This window comes from Genypterus blacodes, unplaced genomic scaffold, assembly GCF_046128005.1.
Source record: "Genypterus blacodes isolate CSIRO-AG114 ecotype Tasmania unplaced genomic scaffold, CSIRO-AGI_Gbla_v1 ptg000052l_1, whole genome shotgun sequence".
In the NCBI taxonomy this organism is placed as follows: domain Eukaryota; kingdom Metazoa; phylum Chordata; class Actinopteri; order Ophidiiformes; family Ophidiidae; genus Genypterus; species Genypterus blacodes.
This window is the reverse complement of record NW_027466864.1, coordinates 3,529,130-3,552,192: the sequence shown is the minus strand read 5'-3', so window position 1 is coordinate 3,552,192 and position 23,063 is coordinate 3,529,130. Positions and strand designations below refer to the sequence as shown.

General features: G+C 39.3%; 1 protein-coding gene across 1 annotated transcript; it reads right to left on the bottom strand.

Moving 5' to 3' along the window:
- Positions 1-32: 32 nt before the first annotated feature.
- Positions 33-12,099, bottom strand: dpys (dihydropyrimidinase). Its single transcript, XM_076150280.1, has 9 exons — positions 11,749-12,099; positions 9,805-9,963; positions 9,135-9,314; positions 8,056-8,245; positions 7,621-7,777; positions 7,235-7,376; positions 6,536-6,678; positions 2,962-3,169; positions 33-2,870 (listed from the first exon to the last, which is right to left on the bottom strand). The coding sequence occupies exons 1-9, from the start codon at positions 11,998-12,000 to the stop codon at positions 2,811-2,813; spliced, it is 1,491 nt and encodes a 496-aa protein (XP_076006395.1). The 5' UTR covers positions 12,001-12,099; the 3' UTR covers positions 33-2,810.
- Between the last annotated feature and the right edge of the window lie 10,964 nt (positions 12,100-23,063).

The following is a 23,063-nucleotide window of genomic DNA, read 5'->3' as shown; positions in this document are numbered from 1 at the left end:
AATGCAGAATAAAATATGGCCAAAAGTATTGGTTATCTGTTTTCACAAATTTGCTTTTTTATAAAATACATGCTGCTCACACTCTGGCCATCATTATCCATAACTCTCTATCTTTATTGGACCATTGTAATTCAGCATGCTAGTTCATTACCATTACATAACAAGAATCTAGAAATCTAGAGTGTGTTTTCCATTTCCGATGAGCAATGAAATTAATTAATTAATTTACATATTAAGTCATCTTCGTTATTTAACTCAACAAAAAGCTATTTTCTATCTGCTGGACCTACTCCAAAGTATGTACATTACCATCTATACATATAATAACTTTAGTCTCCTTGTTCATGTTCCAATTGACTTTGTGACAGTAATTTAAAATATTTAAAAATGATAGAAATTAACCCCTTAAAGCGCACTGTTAGGGTTAGGGTTGGCCTGTACATTTGGCTTGTTATCTATGCCTATAACTCTTTACAAACATATCACAGAAACACAGCAAAGCTCATCATTATTCTAGACATCTTCACTATGAGATTCCAGAAAGAAAGAAAATGTCCTTGCTTTCTTACTAACGTTACATCTAATACCACCATGCTTGGTTGGGATCGTTACAGGACAAAACAAGCTTCAGAATGCCAAGCTGCGGATTGTATATATAAAAAGTGAGCAGCCGGTTGAAGGGCTTATCAGAATGTGTTCCTGATTTTCATTGTTTTCAGTTGTTGCTAAGATAGTGAATGATTTTTTTGGTGGTGAATATCACATGCTCAAGACTGTTTATAAGGTTTGAAATGGCAATTGTTTGTGACATGGTCAAATTTCTGTTTGCGCCTGCTGAATCAGAGGTGTGCATACTTTTATTCAGTGACAACAGATTACAACAGGTGTAAACTTGTGGCTTCTAACATGTATCTGTGCCACTGTGCGCCTCCTTTTGAGCGTGTTGTTTCCATATGAGAGTGGGTAGATTGCTTTATTGATCCAATCATCTGGCACCTGCAGAGTGCATTTGTGACGCACGTCCCACCACTAGGGCGTCTTTGAATATAGAGATTGCCTGTAATTTGTATCTTCGATACTGTATGTGATGTGAGGTGGAGCCTGTAGATGATTTCTGTGTCACTTCCATGTCTCCACCGTGGTAGAGTTAGGCTTATACAAACCAACAGATGTCCTGTACGTCTGCATCTGCACCTCCACATCCACACTGTCACTCTTCCAGGTCTTAGAAGAAGCACTGGTTGTACTGACATATGATACAGGACAACATCTGTGGGAAAGAGGTGCACGGATGAAACATGTTCATCTGCTTTGATGCTTTAACTCTCTGGACTGTGAAGTTATCTTTGTTATCTTTTTTCAATCAGTAAATAAACTGAGAAGAAAAAACTTGTGAGAATCTTGTCAGTTTCGAGGAACTTGTTTTTGTCAATTATTTTAAACAAAAAACAACACTTTAAAATGTTCTTGATTTGATTTTTCAGTTTGTTATTTGTTTTTTTGTTGTCTAATTCTATTGGAAGTTAAACAAAGGAACTTGCTTCCAGTAGTTATTCCTGGAATAGCTTTAACATTTGCAATGCTTTTCTTTATATACGTATATATATATTATTGGAAAACATTCTTCACTTCATTTCTTTCACACATCAGTTAGATCAGTGTGGATGTTCTACTGAGCAGTGTGTGTATTATCTGTTTGAGCATTTTCCATTGGTTCACCTTAATATGAACTCCTGTGAACTCCTGTTATGACGAAAGCAAAATAGACTTAAGCCTGTTTCATAATTTATTGCGCATCACATATCACCATATTTCCTTCTTCCTGACTGAGTGCCCTCCTGCCAGTAACACACTGTCCCTCTGCTGTGAGAGACAAGAGGAAGGAAGTGGTGCAGCTCAGGCATGAACAGGCCTTCTGTGACTCACACATTACCACTGACCCGTGCGGCAACCTGATAAACTCACATTATGTCTCAAACGGCCCCGTGGCATAAAACCATGGCAGCGTGGCGCCCAATAGCAGGCTGCCACATGATGTTCAGTGACAGTAAGGAATGAATGAGGAATGAATTCAGTCCATAAATGGGCATAGATGGAGTGAATATGGTAATGTGTGAATACAATGAGTATGCAAATACTGAGTCAATGTGGGTCAACAAAATAAATTGAAATACTTTCATGCATGTTATTGGATTTTAATGACTATTTCATCAATCAAAAGCAAAATCTGTAGCCGCAATAATGAGGGTAGAATGAAAGAAAAAAGAGGAAAACATGTCCTCAAATGGAATAAACAGGCACATTCAGTGCAAGAGGGTTCTTTATTTTTTTGCAGTCCAAACAGTGTGGCTGAATGCAACACAATGCACAGATCCTCTGTCCTCAACACAACACTCACTTTTGGTCGCGTTTGGTAATAAAGGTTTAAAAGGTTTATTCTCTTTCCTGGCAGTAAATAACTCAATTGCATGGAGTGGCAAATCTTGTTTTTTTTAGACACTGAATGGATTCTATTGACCTGTGCATTGAGCAGAGCTGACCTGGAAACCTGCTATAATGGCTCAGAATTATACAAACAAAGTAAAAGTATTATCTGGCAACAAAGCGTCGCCCTGAAGCCCAACACATCACATCTTTGCTCTGAATGAACTGACTGCATGACTTTTGACTTGTTCGAAAGGATCTGAACTCTCTCTGAAAATGATGAAAAAAGTGTTCTTTTACCACATTAAGCTTTTTCAGATATAGAGGTATATTGGAAACGTGCAGCTGGAGACTCCAAAGTGCCTTTCACGTTGTGGGTCACACGTTCATATAGATACGACTTTCCCTTCATACGGCTTTCTGTCCACTGCTACTGGTTGGCAAACCTGCAGATCAGACACAGCAACCTTATCAGTATTATAGTAACATTAACAGTTCTTTCCATTTTTAGCTATTTGTATTGAACAAATAACCCACCTGATCCCTCTGCTTGATCCTCTTATAAACAAAGTCAGAGAAGGGCTGTCTGTGGATGAATCTGCCAGCACCTGCAGTCACGTTGAGCCGCCCATCCTCATACACCACTTTACCTCTGGAGATGGTGACAACAGGGACACCGTGGCACTCCATGCCCTCAAATATGTTGTAGTCCACAGCCTGGTGGTGGGTCTTGGCTGATATCTTCCTAAAAAGCATTTCAAATAACAAAAATAATTATTAAAAACCCTTTTATCAGCCATTTCATATATTATTTACAGCAAACTTGTGTGATGCACGGTAGCCTACAAAACCTTACAAAGCAGTTAATCTGAGCTTCTTTCAGCCAATAGAAAGATGCCTTTTTCAGTGTTGCTGATTGCATTATTGTGTTCCTGCCAGATTATACTGCAGCACAGCAATTATACTGATTTAACAAGTCTGTGAGCCTGGGGCTGGAGAGGGATGGAGAATGTGAATAAGTTGTGTCTATTTCCAGAATGTCTACAGCAGCTGAGTTTATTGCGAAATCATTCACTTTATGTAAAACACTGAACTTATTATCAGGTTTTGGTTTCGCAATCTAGTCATGTGACGTTTTTATCTGTACCATTTGTTAGTGGAGTGCAGACAGAACCTGTGTTTCAATCAATGTGATTTGGAGTGTGTATATTAAAAGAAATTAATCTTCTCCATGGATCCAGAACTGATTTTAGTAATCATAATAAAACCAACTGGGACTGAGAATAAAAAGATGACTATTTAAATAGAATATTAACAATAAGTGCTCTAAAATTAATAACCAGAAACCAGAAGCAAAAAATGAAATGTGAGTACAGATAAATTGAAATAGGTAGTGGAACAAATTATTCTGGGGTAATTTCGAGCATTTAGGAGACAAGAAAAAAAACAACAAGTAGTTCTATGACTGTAAACTGATGATACGATAACGGAATGAAGTCCATATGTGTGTTTATACACATATGCATATATTTATATGCATGGCAATGATCATGTAAATATCCGCTACACATTCACAGACAATGGATAAACTTACTTACAGGATACTATACACACAATATGTGTGATGAGTTTACAAGTAATTTGAGTATCAACACTTACCCTATTATTTACTTATTTTTTGTCTACACTATTGAAATAGTATCACTATTAAATCTAAGGGTTCATAGCAGAAAGTATAAAGAATGAAGAAACATGAGAGACGCCAGTTTCATAGAAAGTAATGCAGTGTTTTTCTGATGCTGTAATATAAACGTGTGGAAAAGCTTATTCCAATTTCTCCCACTGATTTTGGGACACGTAGACTCATACGATGGTAGAATCATCAAGTTTTGGCGACAAGAATAAGGATTTCAAGATCCATGCTGTTATAATGACATACAACATTCATGTAGTGAAAACTCCATCATTAGAGAAGTAAATAAAGTGGGAAGAGAAAGTGGATTTCTTGGATTTCTGTGTTATTTACCAATCAAATTCACCAAAGACAGTTCTAATAGTCCTGTCAAATACTACAATTTTGACTGTTTGATTCAAGTTTAGGAATGTTCATATTGGCGCTGGTAAAAGTCAAAATAATAAAATATGTTGCACAGCATAGACTGATGATGAGCAGGGCAAAGAAAACACTTCCATGAGATGCACTGAATGGTTTTAGGCCTCTTTTTCCATTCACACGTGCAGATTTCCTCTTTAGTTGAGGTGAGACACCCAGCAGATACAAAAATATAAGAGTCTCCTCATCAAGCAGTCCAATTATAGCAACAGAAGCCACTGACTGAGCTTCCTCTGCCTTTATAGTTACGTAACAGTTTGTGGCCCCTGGTCCCGGATGTTATGAAGCGACACTTGAGCAAACGGCATCTAATTATGCAGTTAAATGAATTCATGGCTGCAACAGTCAAACATGACGCGCTCTCATGCCTGAAAGCGACTGCAACATCAGGAACAACACTTGCACACATTATAGACTGAATTCACACAAATAGAGAGGAACACTATAAACCTTGTCAAGTTCCTCACAGCTGTATCAAACCTGGAGCTCTCAAGGTTACACAAGGTTTTCCTGTTTCACCAGTGAATTAATGTGCAGCAAAACACACTGGAGGGACATTTCTTCCCAATCTCAGCATAAGCATTGTTTAGCATTAGCGTTTACATCCTCCCTGAGGGGCTCAGCACATATTCTACAGCATGAAGAGAGCAGTCTGCGTTATATAAGCCCCGCTGTGTGACAGTACACTGCCTGCTAGAACACAGATTGTCACTGGCACTAATGTATGTTCCCTGGAAAATCAAACTGGACAAGCGGAGAGTTCTCAGGCGCTGGGATGCATCTGGCATGATCTGAGGATTAGTACTTATTTAAGAAAAAGATTTCCTTGTTGCTTTTGCACTAACTGGTGATCATAAATGATGTGTATCTGTATCTGTCAGTATTTGAGTCCATAAAGTGAAACAGTGGAGCGACAGACTGAGGGAAATGTTCTGTCAACACCGGTTCATGTGTACACACACACATATAGACAATGTGTGTGTTTGTGTGTAGTGTATGGATATGTGTTGTGGAGTTTATCATTTGTACTGTACAGTTTTATTTTGTACATTTATGTTATAAAAATCAAAAAACATTACTTCACAAAAAGCTAACATTGCTATGTTCAAATCCTGGCTACTGTCCAGGAGCTAGAAGTCTTGACATTGTGTGCTGAAGTATGAAAATAGTTTAGACTCTTTATATATTTCATATTGGTCATACTTCAGATCCTCTTTATGACCCATGATACTGTGAATATGTCTTTAGACCTTTATCGTCCCTTCCCCAAAATGACCACAATGGAAGAGAACGACTCAGTCAGTACTCAATACTCATTTAACAGCTACTGACTCTCGAGAATGTGATTCATATGGAAATGATTTAATACTTAATTTGTTGCTGTAGACCAGTGACAACAAGCTCATCGAGCTGATGATGATTTTAAATACATATAGAAAGCTTATTTTCTTAATTTATGCTTACTTGTTCTATTTTATGCAAAGAAATGTATTTATGTGTGCCTGCTGTTTCAGCAGCGCCATCTGCAGCTAAAGACACTGACTGCAGTCACAGAAATGTCTTACGTGTCTACATAAGCAGTTTAATAAGATGTCATACCTTGATATGTACCTTGATATATCAAAATGAGTGATGCATCTAGAAACAATTCATCACACTTAGAGTTATATGGAGGTTAAGTTTTTCTTCTTCCTTTCTTTAAACGTAATACTCCAGATTGGCTATCAAGGTCAGACTTGGATCCAGATAGCAGCAATTCATTTCTATCATTATTATCACTTTTATTATTGTTATTATTTCCCCTCTTCCTCCCTTTAGGACAGCACAGTGGTTAGAACCAGAAAAGTGTGGGACCCAAAAAACAGAAACAAAGCACATTTTGCCTTGGCTTGTTTGGCTGTGTCAGTGCTATGAGCTCAAAATAAGCACTCTTCTAGTTACCTCTGTAACTGAAAGGCTTTCTCCCACAGTGCTGAATGGTCAGACTCACATTCTCACCTTGTCAACTTTGGGTCCCATATAACCACGTCAGCATCTGAGCCCTTGGCGATCCGGCCTTTCTGAGGGTAGAAGTTGAAGATTTTTGCTGCGTTGCTGCTGGTGACGGCAACAAATCGATTTTCGTCCATTTTTCCGCTATGCTGAGGAGAGGAAATGGGTCAGTGATTAACTGTTCACCAAACACCTCAGAGAATGTGTGATTTATAAGTAGCAAAAACACAAAGTTAAACTGTCCAAGACAACTAGACTCCACAACAGTCTGCAGGTCTAACACTTTATAGACTGTTTAATTTAAATTGTAAATAAATAATAATAATATCTGTTCTGTGCCTCTAACTCAAATATAATGGAGATAATAGAGGTTATTTTAACAAAATAACTTCTCTGTTTAAGTGAGTTATTTATGGATAGAAATTCAGTTAGTGTGTCTTAAAGCTCACAGTGTAGTGTGAGCTTTAAGACCAGCTCATAAAATCCTGTACCTTTATTTTATATTGTGCTTTAACGATAGTCAATCCAAAATTAATCTATGGCCACAATTTACCAATACCTGATTTATCATGTATCGAACATTGTCTGTAAAGGTAAAAAAATCGTGACAATGCATTAAAACAGTTATAACAGTTCCTCATTCTTTTGTTACAAAATTCTATCTATAACAAAAATGTTATATAAAGACATATGAGCAGGACGTACCACTCCCTTCTCCCAGATGACGGACATCCTGTCCTCCACACCGTTCACTCCATTAGGGATCTTGGTGAAGTCGTCTTTGCCTAGAGCCTTCTGGCATATGGAGAAGGTGCAGTTGTCCGTCCCAGTTACACTGAGGTCATCACTATCACGTTTCATAGATGAATAAAAACATGAATGAATGACAGAACAAATACATAAACATGAAAAGGCATTGCTATACTGCATGCAGTACTCTAACTAATTACACAAATTACAATATAAGAGCTGTAACACAGAGCTGTCACCATTTTTCTATTATTCAGAATTAATTAATTCAACGTCTAACTCTCATATCACAAAAAAGGAGAAAAAGTGTATTTAACTGCTACACTTTCAGCTCCACGTACTTGGCGAGCAGGTCCATGAGGTACCCAGGGGTGCTGGGGTCAGGCCTGAGGGGGGGGCCCATGACAAAGGAGGCGGCGTGAGCCCAGTCTTTGTGCCAGTAGTGAGACCCATTGGTGCCCAGGCCAGCTGCGATGGGCTCCCCGAACACCACACGGCCTGTGTGCAGATGGAAGAAAGGAAAAACCTACATCAAGTATCAGATTTGATATTTAGATATTCCATATTTCAGAGGATTTTCATTTTTATCTAACTATCTATCTATAACATAACATTCAAGGAGAACCAGACAATAATATCACTTTTTCTTTTCTAGCATGAAAGCATTCATACAGGTAAACCCTAATACACTCCTGAAATAAACTGTACAGCTAACAGTCATATCATTCTTCTTCTTTACCCTGTCCTAACAGCAGGTGGCAGTAAGCCCCACCTACCATCTCTGCGTGCATTGGACACCACCTTGGCAGAAGACTTGCTCATGACGTGGACCACATACAGCGGGCAGTTGACAGAGTGGGCGATGGTGATGGCTCGCTGGGTGGCCTCGGCCTCCACCTCTTCCGGCCGACACTGCTCATGCCCCTCTGGCCCTGTGATGCCCATGGACAACATTTTCTTAGCCCCCTGTCAGGATTAGAGGTGAAGGAACAGTGAGGAAAAAGAGGAACACATGAGCAACATTTAATGCACAAGTGTTAGACTTGAAAATAAGATAAAAAACACATCACAATTTAACACATTATTTATACAAGAAACAGTAAGGCCAGGCATCACAGCACGACACTTTACCTGCACATATTGTTCCCTGTTACAAGGCCCATAAATCTTGTTTTTTAGCATGTACTACACCCTAGTGGTGATTGGTTGCCATGGCATTGAAAAAAGAAAAGCTATAGGAAATGTGTCTTGGACCGACCTCATAATTACATGAATTCATTTTATCATCGTTGTTATGACACTGTCAGTGACCATTTACCATATATGAAATTCTTTTTTTCTCTCGTTTTATGAACTTATTCAATAGCTTGGGAAACTGTGCATCTCAACCAGTTTGTTAACTATTACTCCCAGACACCAGCTTCTTAATGAGCAATCCTCTATGTGCCCATATGCTCAAACTTAATGTTGTGACATAACGGCTCTAATCACAGTCAAAGCACCTGTGATCAGACTGAAAACGCCTGCAATCACAATGAGTACACATCTGATCACTCTAGAACAGTTCTGATGAACCCATAATATAATAAACAATGCTGATCACAGTGGGAAACAGCTCTCATCATATGTAGACTCTGATAAACACATGATCACATCAAAACTAGGTGATCATACTGGAAACACAGAGGAAACACATTTTCTCTTATTGTACTGGGACATGTCAATGATTAGTTAGTTTATTTCAGATTCATGATATTTTTGCTATTATCATTATTTCTACACACTTGTATATTGTATGAGACACTCCCTACAATGTCCATTCATTTACAATATTTGCTGTTTTGTCCATACAAACCTCTGCTATCAGGTCTCCATTCTCAGCGTGCACCTGGGCTATAGCTCCAATCTCCTTACACCTGGAGAAAGCAGCGTACAGCTCAGAGTCCTCAAGCATGAACACACCCTTATAGGCCATAAACATCTTGAAGGAATTTATTCCTTTCTCTTTGACCAGAGTCTCCATCTCTTGTTTGACCTAGAAAGTACAAAGTTTGGACAATTATATGGAGTGAACTAATATGTTGCAACTTCTGATGTCTGTGTTTTGTACAACATGCATTACAGATTAGTAACAATATTCTTATATGATTTCTAAGTATGTCATCATAAGCATTTTCTCAGGGTAACTTGTGTGGATATTCACTGTATCCCACCAATGTGCTTTCAATTTAATCCAAGTATTATTTGATTTGTCTTAGACAGATGTGACCTCTTCTGTATTTATGCAATGGATAAAATACTATGCAGACATTTGATCTATTTGAGTTCACACAGGTTTGTGCTATTTGCTAACAGATTGCTACCGGACAAAAAGTGTACCTCTGAGAAACAAGAGGATAAGTGCTACCACACAAACTTTGTTATGTCATTTTAGTTACGTCATAGTCTGTTTGGAGCAATTGAATTTTATTCAGACTGTGCGTACGCAGAGTTTGTACTCGTGTAGTCTAGAAAGGTTTGTTCACCTTCTCACCCCACCATGTGACGGCTACGTGTAGCGAGTAATCACAGCAGACTTTGGGGTCGGCTGTGTCACGCCAGCGGTCGAAGGCCTCCAGGAGAGATTTGCCGTTCTGGGGAATGACAAAGTCCAAGATCATTGTTGTTCCTCCAGCAAGGGCAGCCTGGACACACACACACACACACACACAAAGAGAGAGAGAGAAAGTTGTTATAAATGAACTAAGTTGTACTTCTCCATAGGTCTGGATTGAGCCACAAATACATAATGATTACTTTGTTTAACTAGGTGACATGAGGACAGACTGCTGGATTACTCAAGACCAATGAAATCAGCTCAGATTTTTGTTACTTATTCAGATTTTTTTATTTGTTTAACCCAATATCAGTGTGAGTGATGTTACTTGGAATGTAGTTTAATACAAACAAATGAAAAGAAATAGAAATTGAAAATTGCATAAACAAATTATATATATGTATAATTTGTTTAGGAAAATGATCTCAGTCAGATGATCCTCCATCAGCAGTTACCTTAAGGGAAATAGATTTGACAGGAGTTTTGTGAACACTTATCTGTGGCCATGTTGTCTGGTCTGTGGGCTTTTATCTTGCCCTGATTTGTCAGCTTCATGTTTGTTTATAGTGTCATATTTAAGTTAGTATATAGTTGTTGCACAGCATTTTGGTCTGTTGGCTTCTCAATCCTGTTAATCCTTCTCAATCCTGATGTGTTTTCCTAAGTGATTTTAATTCTAATGCTTTTATGCAAGTCTCTTTTTTACAAGCTGCATGCCGGGGGACTACAAATTAACATTAGCCTCTTTGACTAGCTCTGGTACTTTAACACACATTTTACCAATGTACACTGCTCCTAAACTAATGAAATCATCACAATCCTGTGTTTTGTTGTCTTGGGTTCATTTCCTGTTTTATTTTGAGGTATTTTCTTTTCTTGTTTATTCTGCTTTACTTACTGCCCTCCTGTTTCCTGTCTTGTGTTTGATTATATTTTCACCTACTGTCATTGTCGACACAAGTTTCCCATTGTCATCAGTCTTGTGCATGTATTTAATCAGTGTCTTTCTCTCGCTTCTTGTGGAGTTGACCTGCTTCTGTTCTGTTCCAGGTTTCCATGTAAGCCTGGTTTTGGTCCCTGTGATCTATGTAGTCTGATTTTATCCGTTTTCTGCATCCCCTGATTCCTGTTAGTGTGGTGGTCACTTGTTTGTTAGGGCTGTTATGCTGTATGTTCTCTTTTCAAAAAGGACATTTCTCAGCGTGGAAAGTATTACAGTGGACTTAGTACACAGTGATTAAAATGGCTGTTCTGAGACCTTATTGATTATTAGCCAGTCCTGTTTATCAATAATAAACCAACCCGAGAAGGACTCTGCCGGAGACCAACCAGGCAAACCAACCATACAGCTCAAGAACATGTCAGAACAGATGTCTTGTTTTAAAAATTAACTGGAGGAAATAGATTGTGGCAATCGCCCCATTCCCCGGGAAAGCAACAACAACTTTGGTCGGGCGGTGCTAACAGCGCTCAGTAACTTCTTCAGTCCCCGGACCCCTCTACTCAAGAGGGCAGCCAGCCTCCCTTCTTGACTGACCAGCCGCCCCCCTGCCTATCTCCGTTTTCAGCTGCACTACGAGCAACGACCGGTACACGGATTCACACCCTCCCCCCCGGGAGTGTCCTGCTCACAGAACCAGCAACACAGGAAAGGCCTCGTTTAACCCCGAACCGCGTCCTGCTTTCACCGCTGAACAGCTGGAGAAGAACGTTAGCTCGTGATTACGCCACGCCTCCCAAACGTCTCCACACACATACACCGATATATACACTAATATGCAGTCACATTCGACAGTGTGGCAAATCAAAACACTTTTCTGAGTGTGTAACTTTAAAGACAAATGAAGCAGCTTAAGAATAATAATATTTTCACCTTAGTACCGATATAGAAGTCATCCACTGCCACAGTGCCCATGAAAGCCAACTCCATATGTGTGTGCGTGTCGATCCCGCCGGGGATCACCAGTTTATCCTTGGCATCAATGACTCGCACGCCTGCCGGGACCTGGAGATTCTGTCCAACTTCAAAGATCTTGCCATCTTGGATATACACGTCGCTGATCACGGACGAGTCTTCATTCACCACTTTGCCACCTTTAATTAGGATCCCGCTACTCTCCGCCATTCTTGACTTTCAGAGTGAAGTAAAACAACAGACGCCTCACAGATTACAACACTCCTCCGTGCTTGTCCTCTGGGTGTGTCCACGCACTGGAGCGTCTCTGTACGTCTCAAAGTTCAGCACATATCCGTATCTATATAACGCGTGTTTGCTCAAATGCAGGACTGGACAATGATTGAAAAGGTGAAACGATCCCAAGTTAACCTTAACATACTCTTAAACAAAAGGGGTCGTTCACTTATTAATGATTGTAAGTCAGGAATTGGCAAAAATAAATATCAAAATACGGTTCTATCTTTATAAAATACGATATTTTGTATTTTGAAAGTGTGTGTGTCATCCAAATAAATATCTGAAGTAATGAAGTAAAAGGAGTCTGTACTGAAGAAATCAGGGACAAGCTGGAGAGAGACAGTGGGACAACCCAGTGAAAGGTTCATACCTCCACCAAGGCAGAATCAAGCTAAATTTTTTGTTGATGGAACTCCAAATTTCCTGATTACAGGAACAACAGTTATGTGGTTACAGCTTGATGCCCCATTTCTTTACTGATCAACAGGTATGTGGTGAAATTCTTCCAGTGTGGTGGCCAAATGATCATTACGATCATTTGTCGCTTTTATCCAAAGCGACTTACATTACATTACCACCCTTCGCAGAGGGGGGGGGCCCTTGAGGGTGCGGTGCCTTACTCAGGGGCACCTCAGCAGGGGCTCGAACCGGCGACCCTCCAGTTCCCAAGCGGAAGCACTACCCACTTCCCAAGCACTACCCACTGAGCCACTGCATTCCATCCTGATGTACCAGACCTCAGTGCTAGTCACTACACCTTAATGCTGTAAAGTAATGTGAGCAGAAACTACTATAACAATAATAGATATGTCATGAGAAATAGTCAAATTTCATCTGGATAGGACCAAATTGCACCTATTGGTCATGGATATGGATAAATATTCTAATGCTTACACTTCTCAGATCTTACTTTTGCAGAAAGTGACAAAAAAAGAAGCAAAAATGCCCATTCCATATCCCGTATTACCTCCTCAATAGAGGGAATAAGCTGCAGAAGTTAAGGAATGACTTCAGAGACGGTAAGAGAGAAATCAGCCAAAGTAGTGCTAAAATAAGTTTGACCTGACCTGAAAGAATTAGGTCAGTCAGTCAGCTCTGACATGGAAAATAGAAATGTTCAGAACTGTCTGTCCGCTGCATAACCTAATGTGCCAGACTTAACCTCAATGTACCCGACCTCGATAACTTGACAAGTGACCTTCTCCTCGTCTCGTTTACTTCTTGTTTTGTCCTCTTTCTCTGAGACTTCTGTTGAATCCCAACTCCTCACATTTCCTGTACACACGTAGACACTCTCTATTCCCCTTCACTTCAAATACCGTATCAACTTTGATTTCTGTGAGATCAGCGTTGTTTGCTGCAGCTGTACCTGCCCCGGCGCTGACCTACAATAAGCAGTAAACAGCATATCTGCGTAAGACGAAAAACTTCCTCTTCGTTTCTGCAACAGCTCGTGCAAATGTAGGCCAGTTCCTAGAAAGGCTGAACTGAGCACTGTGTTGGTGGACATGTGGTGAGTTTAGTCCTCAAACCCTGCTGTGCTACACTATATTTTTCTCTTTTTTACCGAAATACTGTAGATCACTATCCACAATCACAGGTTTGCTGCTTCACAATCACAATTACAGTTCAGTGCTAAAATTCTGCCATGATTTTACCTTCAGAGAGGAGCTGATTGGTCAAAAAATATGAGTCAGTAAATGAGTAAATATGGCAGACTTCAGATAATTCTATGATATCCCTGGAGCATGCAAGTGCCTCTTTCACGGAGAGTTGTTAGCCACTGGGAGAGATTAGCGTTTTAACTGCGCTGGATTGGTTGTCTGCACCGCATCAGTCCAGACAACTTTTCTCATCCATTAGTGTATTACCAAAACAAGACACATTGGAGAGACAAAGATGCATGCGCTGGTGAGATAAGCACACGCACAGGGCTTAGGAACACCTAACCTTCACAGTTGCAATAAACAATAACATGTGACTTAAGAGGATTTACATAAGATGAGAGGAGTAATCAGAGGGAGTGAAAAACCAATGAGGCAGCAATGGCATCTCCTCAAAAGTCTGTGTAGCTGAATGAGAAAAGTTGCCATTCCGCTGGATTTAGAGGAAGGCTGTTGTTATCATTTTATTTCCTCTACCAGCACTACAAACCTACACACACGTCACTTTCATTTTTATGGAACTGAAATCCACTGAGCTCAACTCCAAGTGTAGACAAGGTAGAACTCTGGCATTAGAGGGACACACAAAGTGGAAGGTGACGAGAGATAATAAGCAGATGATCAGTGCCGTCTGAGGCTTGCTTGCTGTTTTTGAGTCAGTTTTTGCAAATGACATCATGCAGTAAATGTGAAAATAGAGAAAGTAAAGGGATGCAGCTGTTATTTTGTCATGTATCTCAGCCTTTTATTTATTTTCCATTGGTAAAGCAGAAGTGGGTTTTTATCTTGGAAATGACAGTGTCACTTATTTCCGTCTTGTTTTGGGCCAAACAAAATCCACGTCTTTTTGTTCGATATTTTCCCATTTTACCACCAGCAAGGAGGTTATGTTTTCATCTGTAACTGTTGATTAGCTTGGTGGCAGGATAACCCTAAAAGGTTTAAACAAATTTTGGCAAAACATGGTGGAGCACGATTCAGGAACAGACCCGTCGTCCAGATTCTTTTTGGAAGTTTCCTCAAAACTAAAACACCAATGTCAAGTGAACAAATCAGGCTTATTTATCCCATCATAGACTATAAACAAGTGCAATTTTTGGTTGGAGTCCAAATTAGGTTTTACAGGCTTGGTCAGGGCTTCACGTTATTCCCATACATCAGTGCCTAAAACTGTACTTTCTTATGTTTTATTATGTGTTTATGTTACCATTTCAAAGCAAGACCATGCTCAATTTGATGATATATATCCAGCATGTATCTTAATCTAAATCTTGATCCACTCAGGAGTTTAATTTAATGTGTTTGTGCGTTATACTGGATGCTTTAACCCTTATGCTTTTACAGGTGTTTAAATCACATTGAAGATACATTTGTAAGAAATGAGCTACGCAGACAAACATGAATGGATTCGCTTTTGTAAAGTAGCAAATATGGCAGAAACGTGCAACACCCAGTAACGTGTAGCTGAGATGATGCTGATTCAGTAACATCCAAACAATTTTTACTTATTGTGAAACATTACAGAGATCAATCCAGTGAAATATCGTGTTTATTGTCCTTGTTTCTTTCTCTTTCAGCCTGTTCATTAGCAAGACACATGTAGTCCAGCCTTGTTCAGCCTTGGAGGAGGTGTGTGCTCTGACAAGTGTCTCTCTAGTGAATTTTAAGTGTCTGTGAGGAAGCGTTCCCCCTCCACACCAAACCCCATTCTTTGTCCTTTTAGAGTGATTGAAATATTGAAATGAGCAGGATATTCATGCACACAAATAAATGTTTAAGAATTGCATTTCCACTAATTGCAGCCCAGATGGCAGTGTTCTCTTCAGCTTGAAATGTGACCTGCAGCTCTGATTGCTGAAATGCGGAACAAAAAGAAAAATGCTTTTGCAATGAAGTGGTAGGTCAACACAAACAATATTGATTATAATAAGGCAGACATTTGTTTGATTTATCAATAAGGTGGTAAATGTAAATATTTATACATATATATTTAAGCAATCTTTAAGGCTGTATTATGGAATATCTGTAATGTTGTTCTCTCTCACTCTCATATTTTGAGGGGGATAAATCTGAAGCCAAGAATTCAATAATAATAAATACAGCTTTCAGTCCTCTATACCAAACCAATGACATCAACTGAATGACGTATTTAGATGTAATTAAGAGCCTTAAATGACAAAATAAATATGAATGCAATAAAGCTTCAAATACAACAAACTGATTTCCAGATTTTCAGGCATTCTGGCTGCAGAAAGACACTGGGAAGTCTGCAGCTACTTCAAAACATTTGTCAGTCACATTGTTGCAGCTCAAGCATCACAAGGCAGCTGTTAAGCAGACTCTAAAAATGTTAAGCTTCCAACAATGGGAGGCAGAAAATGTGAAGGGAAACAATTAAATTACGCCTTGCATGAAGTTTGCTTTTCATTTTGCGAGGCAAATTTAGTGCCATGGTTAATCATTATGCTGTTGAACACGATTTGCAAAAATATTCAAGAGCTTTATGTGCCTCAGTGCCCCTTCTGTATTGAAAAATAATGGGCCTCTATCCAATTAAAAACTGCATTAAATCTCTAAAGTATTACATGCACTTTACTGGTATCTCTCTGATTAGGCTTTTCTGCATGTGCAGATGCTGACAGCACACCGAGAAAGAAACTCTGACTGACTGACTGCTCCCCGCGAATCAAATCCACCTACTGTATCGACACATTGCCACTGAAAATCGTAACATTTCTCACTAAAAATCTCTCATTTATTAGAGATTCCTGAGGGATGAAAATAAGCTGTCACTACAACAATCAATAAAAAAGTGCAGATTCTTCATAATGAATATGTTTTGCAATATCTGACAGTAAAAGGATAAAGAAATTGTTTGTCTTCTTCCACAATTTCTTAAAGCTATTTGTACATACACTTACAGTATATTCTCAAAACGCATTTATTTCCCCACAAATTGTGAACCAAAATGTATGAAAAAATGCTCAATGTGGCCATAGGGTTATTACAATAAAAATAATGATAATGATAATGATAATAGCAGAAGCATTTTGTATTCGTAACAGCCCTTATGTTTTGATTGTAGCATTGATAGGGATGATTCATTGTTCTGCAAGAGAGGCAGCAGTCCAACATGTGAATAGATGATTTATGTGACCATCTGTTTTGTTTTGATCATAATTTGATTATCTCTTTTTGTGTGTGTGATGACTTCAGATGTCAGGGCCCATTTTGATACATATGTGTTCACACACGCACACACGCACACACACACACACACACACACACACACACACACACACACACACACACACACACACACACACACACACACACACACACACACACACACACTTCCCCAACAACTTTGGAATGGGACTATCTGCTCTGCCTCTCGATCACTGTCTCAAACCCTTGTCCACATTCAATCCACACCCTCCTTCTTTTGCAATGACCGAATTATGATTACACGCAACAAGCAGGGTAGTTCCACAGCAAACCCACTCACCCACTCCCGCTATCTGTTTGTGTTAATTAAAAGATTTGCAACTACATGTGTGTGTAGATAATCAAAATGTCTTCTGCAGCAGCACTCCCAGATGCATCAGCACTCCAGAGCTCATTTGCTTGTGCGATCTCATGTTTGTTTAGAATTAATCAATCTACCCACAATTGAGTTAATTAATTAGTGTTTTAATGCTACTCTTTATAATTGCAGACAGACAAAGCAATCACATTAATGCAAATACAACAGATAATTGTCATCCCAAACTTCGTTGGTAGCAGGGGAGAGCTCTTTGTAGTGCTTGTCAGCCTGTAAAGCAGCACTAGATGGCACCATTGAGCAGCATTTCGACCTGCTCTCCTCTGCTTGTGTTGTGGATATTGTACAATTAACTGTCCTCCATGAGTGGCTTTGCATATACATTAAAAAGGAAAGATGACATGAGGGTGGGGAGGGGGTGACGGGCCGTGACACTTCCACCCACTTGTAGATGAACATCCACGAAGAGTCGCAGCTGATCCAGCGACGGGAGGGTGAACTAAAAGGTCAGCGTTTTCAACAAGTGCAGCGAGTAATATATATCCTGTTTAGAGAGGAAGAGGTGATATTTTCCATGTATCTGGTAAAAATCAAAGAGAACATTTTCCATGTGTCCCCTCGCTACCCTGATAATGTTTAATTCGTTTTTTCACAAGAGGTATCAACAGCGTGACCTTAGAGGCTTCTTTCACTAAATGTCAGGGGCTGTGTTCTTTTCAGGAACATCTCCCACAAAGGTTGCCCGGCATCTTTTACCCACTCTCCTCTTTAGGATATCGAATTTATGTAAGAATGGAGCCTAACAATGCTTATTTTACACGAGCAGGTTGTGTTTTTATCTCTATTAGACATAAAAGGAGGGAAGATAATTGGGTAAATTTTGCATGCTGTGAATGTTAAGGAATGGGGTCAAAAAAAACTAATTCAGAGAAGTTTTATTTTGGAAAAACTTAGTGACATTGCTGCTCCTTACAACTTTCAATCATTCAAGCTTTATTCACAGCATCTTCATCATCATTATCATCACCGTCGTCTCATTTTGCATTTTGCATGGCTTTGTAGAGGACATTTCTGTTTACACACTTCCTGGTGTTTTCAGGAATATGCTTGTATCACTCCGCAGAGCCATTATTCCCTCATCTCTTTAGTTTATCTCCTCTGATGATATGCTCAGATAGACGTGACAGCTGAATAAATATGCAAACGCACTGCGCAGCTCCTCAGTTCACCACAGAATTTCTATCATGCTCTCAGATTTAGAGGGGAACAGTAGATTGAGATAACAATGGCCCTCTTTGGGGATTTGGATGAATGGCTTCTTTATCATCTTCTGATAAAGTGCAGATATCGACTCAAAAAAAAATCAGAGACGCTTTTTATTCATTCGCTAATTAAAAAATCTCTTTCTGCAAATCCGTGGTTGATACATTGTGAAGAGTTGGCTGAATATCACAGAATCAAAGTTAATTCATAAATTCACACTTCCATTAACTCATTTAGCAAACATTGTTGTCTTTTAATCATTTACCATTTGAATAGAGATGAGCATAGAATGATGGAATCAAAAATGTTTTCACTTCTGTGACCTAATTACCTGTGAAGAAAAGAATGACATCATCTATCAAAACCACCAAAAACAATAAGAATAGTGAAAGTTTCATTTAAAGAATCAATTGTTTGAATGTGTTTAATAATTTGCCACAATTTCACCTTATACAATTTATGCATCTTATTCATTCTTCGTGCATTTAAAAAAAAATCATTCCTATGCGTTTGTTTATCCTGTTTTGTCCACAAAATATCCGAACAAAATATAAAACATAACCACTGCAACTCTGTCCACTGCGTCTTTAACACAAATTCTCTCATTAGAAAAAAAAAAAGATGTTCAGAATTATGATTTACATGCACTGATTCATTCATTGACTTGTGGGCATATGTTGCCTTTTTATAGCATACTGGTGACTATCTGAGCTTTAATACTTTGGGCTTTCGCCTGGCCCCCAATTCCCAGCATGCTTTGAAACGTGTAAGTCTCTTTTCAATCAGTTTTTGAGCATGGCATCGATATTGGCTTCGTTTGTGGCAGAGGAGGCGCTTTGGCAGCTCCGTTTGAAAGAATCGCCATGGGAGGGGTCGGCTTGACCCAGCTTTAATGCACAAATGAAAAGAAGAGGAAACAAAAAGCTACTATATTTAACCAAATCTGCAGCTTATACTGAGAAAACACATGATAATGATATCCTCTTTACACTCCTTGCTGCAGAATTACAGCCCTCACGGCAGCAGGGGCCAAGATTCAAGGCTAGAAAGAAGACAGGCGATGTTATTACAATCATTATGTTGTGGCTGAATTTCTGGCCTCCTTCACCTTCCACGGTCAAAAGAGCAACAGTACAAAATTAGCAATTAAGGAAGCAACGCTGTGAGTTCTCCTCAGAAAAAGGGAGCATCACCCTCACAACCCAAATAAGTGCTTGTAAATGTGATTATTTTCTTGTAAGGTTAGAAGTTGTGTGCATCACAGTTGTCATATCCTATTATGTACAATCGTTTTCCTCCTACATCTCTATAACTTCACCTCCATTTTCAGCCTGTGTTTGCTGCAGCAGCAGCAGCTTTGCTCCCTCCAGAGGCAGCCTCCCTGTCCTTCCTCCTTCCTCCATCCTTCAAAAATAGATATATCTTCCTCGACAGGTTTCTTGTTGTTTTGACTCAATCTTAATTAGCGATTAGTTGGAATAAATCTCAAACTGCTTCTTTTTTCTCTGTGGAGGATGGTCTGTTATTTTAATTAAGCAGAGGTCAGATTTATTAACTCAACAGGAGTGTGTTGAGTGAAGCTGTGTGAAATCAGCAACGACGCCACACGTTGTGCCACTCAACACACCGATGCACGTTTTATCTCCTCTTCCCTCTTGCCAGTCTGGGGAACAAGGATGGAAAGAGTCGTGGGAGGAGAAGGGGGAGTTTGGTTTTATGTTATGTTGCTCCCTGATTCCTTTTGATTACTGTTTTTGATGCTTTCTCCCTCCATTCCCAATAGTTGGGTGATGATACAGCTCAAACCAGACCCCTGATGAGAGCATCCAGCAGCTTTCTGTGGGTGGGGTGTGGTTAAGATGGAGGAGGGGGACAGAAGGAAAAGTTGAGAGCGATGAAAAAGAGAGAAAACAGTGGCGTGAAAGAAATCTAAAAATGAAAGGAGGGGTGGGTCTGAGGGAGGAAAAGCTGGGATAATTAAAGGAGAAAGAGAGGGAAGGAGGGAAGGGGTGGAGGGAGGGGGGAAGGCTGGAGGATCCAGCTCACACAGAAGAGAGCTGATCAGACTATAAATCAAAATGTCTCTGTTATATCGTGGTTCAGATCTTTTGACAGTATATTGCTTGTTTTCCTGCTGCAATGTGGCAGCTGGCTCCACATCAAGCAGATAGATGTACAGCACATAAAGATTCCATTTCCAATCTCTGCTTGGATAGTGAAATTGAAGGGAAAGACTGAGCGAGGTACCCAAGACATTTCCCATGAAAACGAAGACGATGAAAATAAATAAATAAACACTAAAACAGGGTTTTGCTGTTTTAAATGACTGTAAACACAAGCAAGGAAGGCAGTATAAGCAGATCACTTATTGGTGATTCCAAATAACTCATTTAATATGTAAATAAAGACACACAGACAAACAAATGCTAATTTCTCAACAGGGTTCATCCTTGGATTATATTTGTTAGGAATCTGCTGCAGAGAAAGATTGCAATGTGTTCATTCTGCCTGTGGTCAAAGGTCATTACTGCTGCAAAGCTTTGACTCATCCTGATTATGTGATTTCAGAAATTGTACAGATTTCACATACATACATACATACTGAGTATACGTCTGCTTCAGATTGGGCTTTATTCTGACAGTGAGACCATGAAAGACAAATAGACGAGGTGCTGCTTCCACATCCTTGGCCGCTCGGCAGAGGAAAATCACAATGAAGTCATTTCCTTTCATTTTTAATGTAAAATCTTGTTTTAATTAATTCAGCTGGTAAGTTCAACAAATTCTAAGGTAAAATTAACTTTTCTTCTTTTATTTTCCCGTACGTGCAAACCTATAAGACAGATACAAGACTTCCAGTAACGTATAAAGCAGTACACGACATTTATAGAATATGTATTGTTTTTAATTACCAGGATTGAAAAGGTTATAAGACAATTTAGAAGAAACTTGAAGAAATCGTTCAGATCCAGAAAATGATTTATTTTTCTAAATGCCTTCAAAGGAAGAATATGATCTGGATTGGAACCTAAACTCTGTGCTGGGTGTTTGTGTATAGCAACCAATAGAGTAAAAACATAGCTCGGCCACTAATGCTGAGCTGAGAGGCTGCTGATTCAGCAGTATAACATGGCTTTGATGTGTATTTAGTAGTTACAGAGAGAAAACAAGGAAATATTATCCTCATTATAACTGTTTCTTTCTGTTTAGGCCAGTTTGTTAACAGAACATGACACAGTTAGTCTTGGCTTGTTCGCTTTAGTGGAAGCAAACTGTGTGCCCATCGATTTCACTTATTCCACCCTTTAATGGTCACATTAAGAAACAATCAGCAGAAATTAAATATTTCAACTACATGAATATTAATGGATATGATCGTTGGTTACTTTTGACTTTTCAATCTCTTTAAAATATTTGTCAACGTTTTGATGCCATGCTCTTTAATAACATAACTCTGTAGCCATGTGCATCAAACAAATATGATCTTACCAAAGACAGCTACCTGTGGGCGATGTCCCACAGCAGGACTGAAAGGTGCAGATGCCTCCAAAAGTAACTCTGGATGCATTTGTGAAACTGAAAACGTGATATAGAGAGAAAACCGTGAAAGGGTTAAAGAAAACAGAAAGGAATTTTGGACTGGAAGCGGGACCGAGTGACTTGTTGAGGTGGATATTTTCTGCAGCGTGCTGGGGTTGGGCCTCAGCACTGACTGACACCATGTGAACGATAGTGAGATCTAGCAGGTGCATTTGCCTTGCATACCTCTGATCAGTACACCACTGTGCTTGTCTTCTTAGCTCGCTCTGTAATAAGCTCCTTCAAAGATCAGTATGTATACCCCCCACCCCCCCGCTGATAAGATCTGGAGTATGTAGTTCTCTCCTTCCCTTTATTCCCAACTCTTTTCGTTTTCTTAAGAAAATGTCAGTTTAATCATATCTTAATGCTTTGATAATGGGGTTCTTTTACACGGGCGAAGAACAGTCACTTCAGTGTCTTAAAAGCCCAGGATGTGGAGGGAAGGAGAGAACGTCTCTAAATTAAATTTGCTCGGGCCCTGCCTCAACACTGTGAGTGTGTGTGTGTGTGCGTGTGTGTGTGGAGGGAACTGAGGCTCTTTTTCACCCCTCTTGACAATCACACAAAACATGTAATTGTTTCATGTACGCAAGGCGAGACTATTAATATTGAAATGTCAACTTGCTTCATTTAAATAATTGTGAAGTATAAGTGGAGAATAAACAGGAATGTCAAAAACCTGCTCCTTTACATTTAAGTATAGTGTGTTTTATCTTTACGGCGTTACTGGCTACTTCACATAGACTGTAATGAGGTGCCCAAACAAGTTGTCATATGAGACTTTAGTTTGAGTTTATTTCTCACTTGGTTGTTTTGTATATAAATTATTTCGGGTGAAATAAGCGACAACAAATCGCCAGAAGGAAATGGCAAAACAAGAGTGAACATATAAATTATTTGTAAGGTGTCACTGTGTGCTAACAAAGGAGGAAGGAATGTGA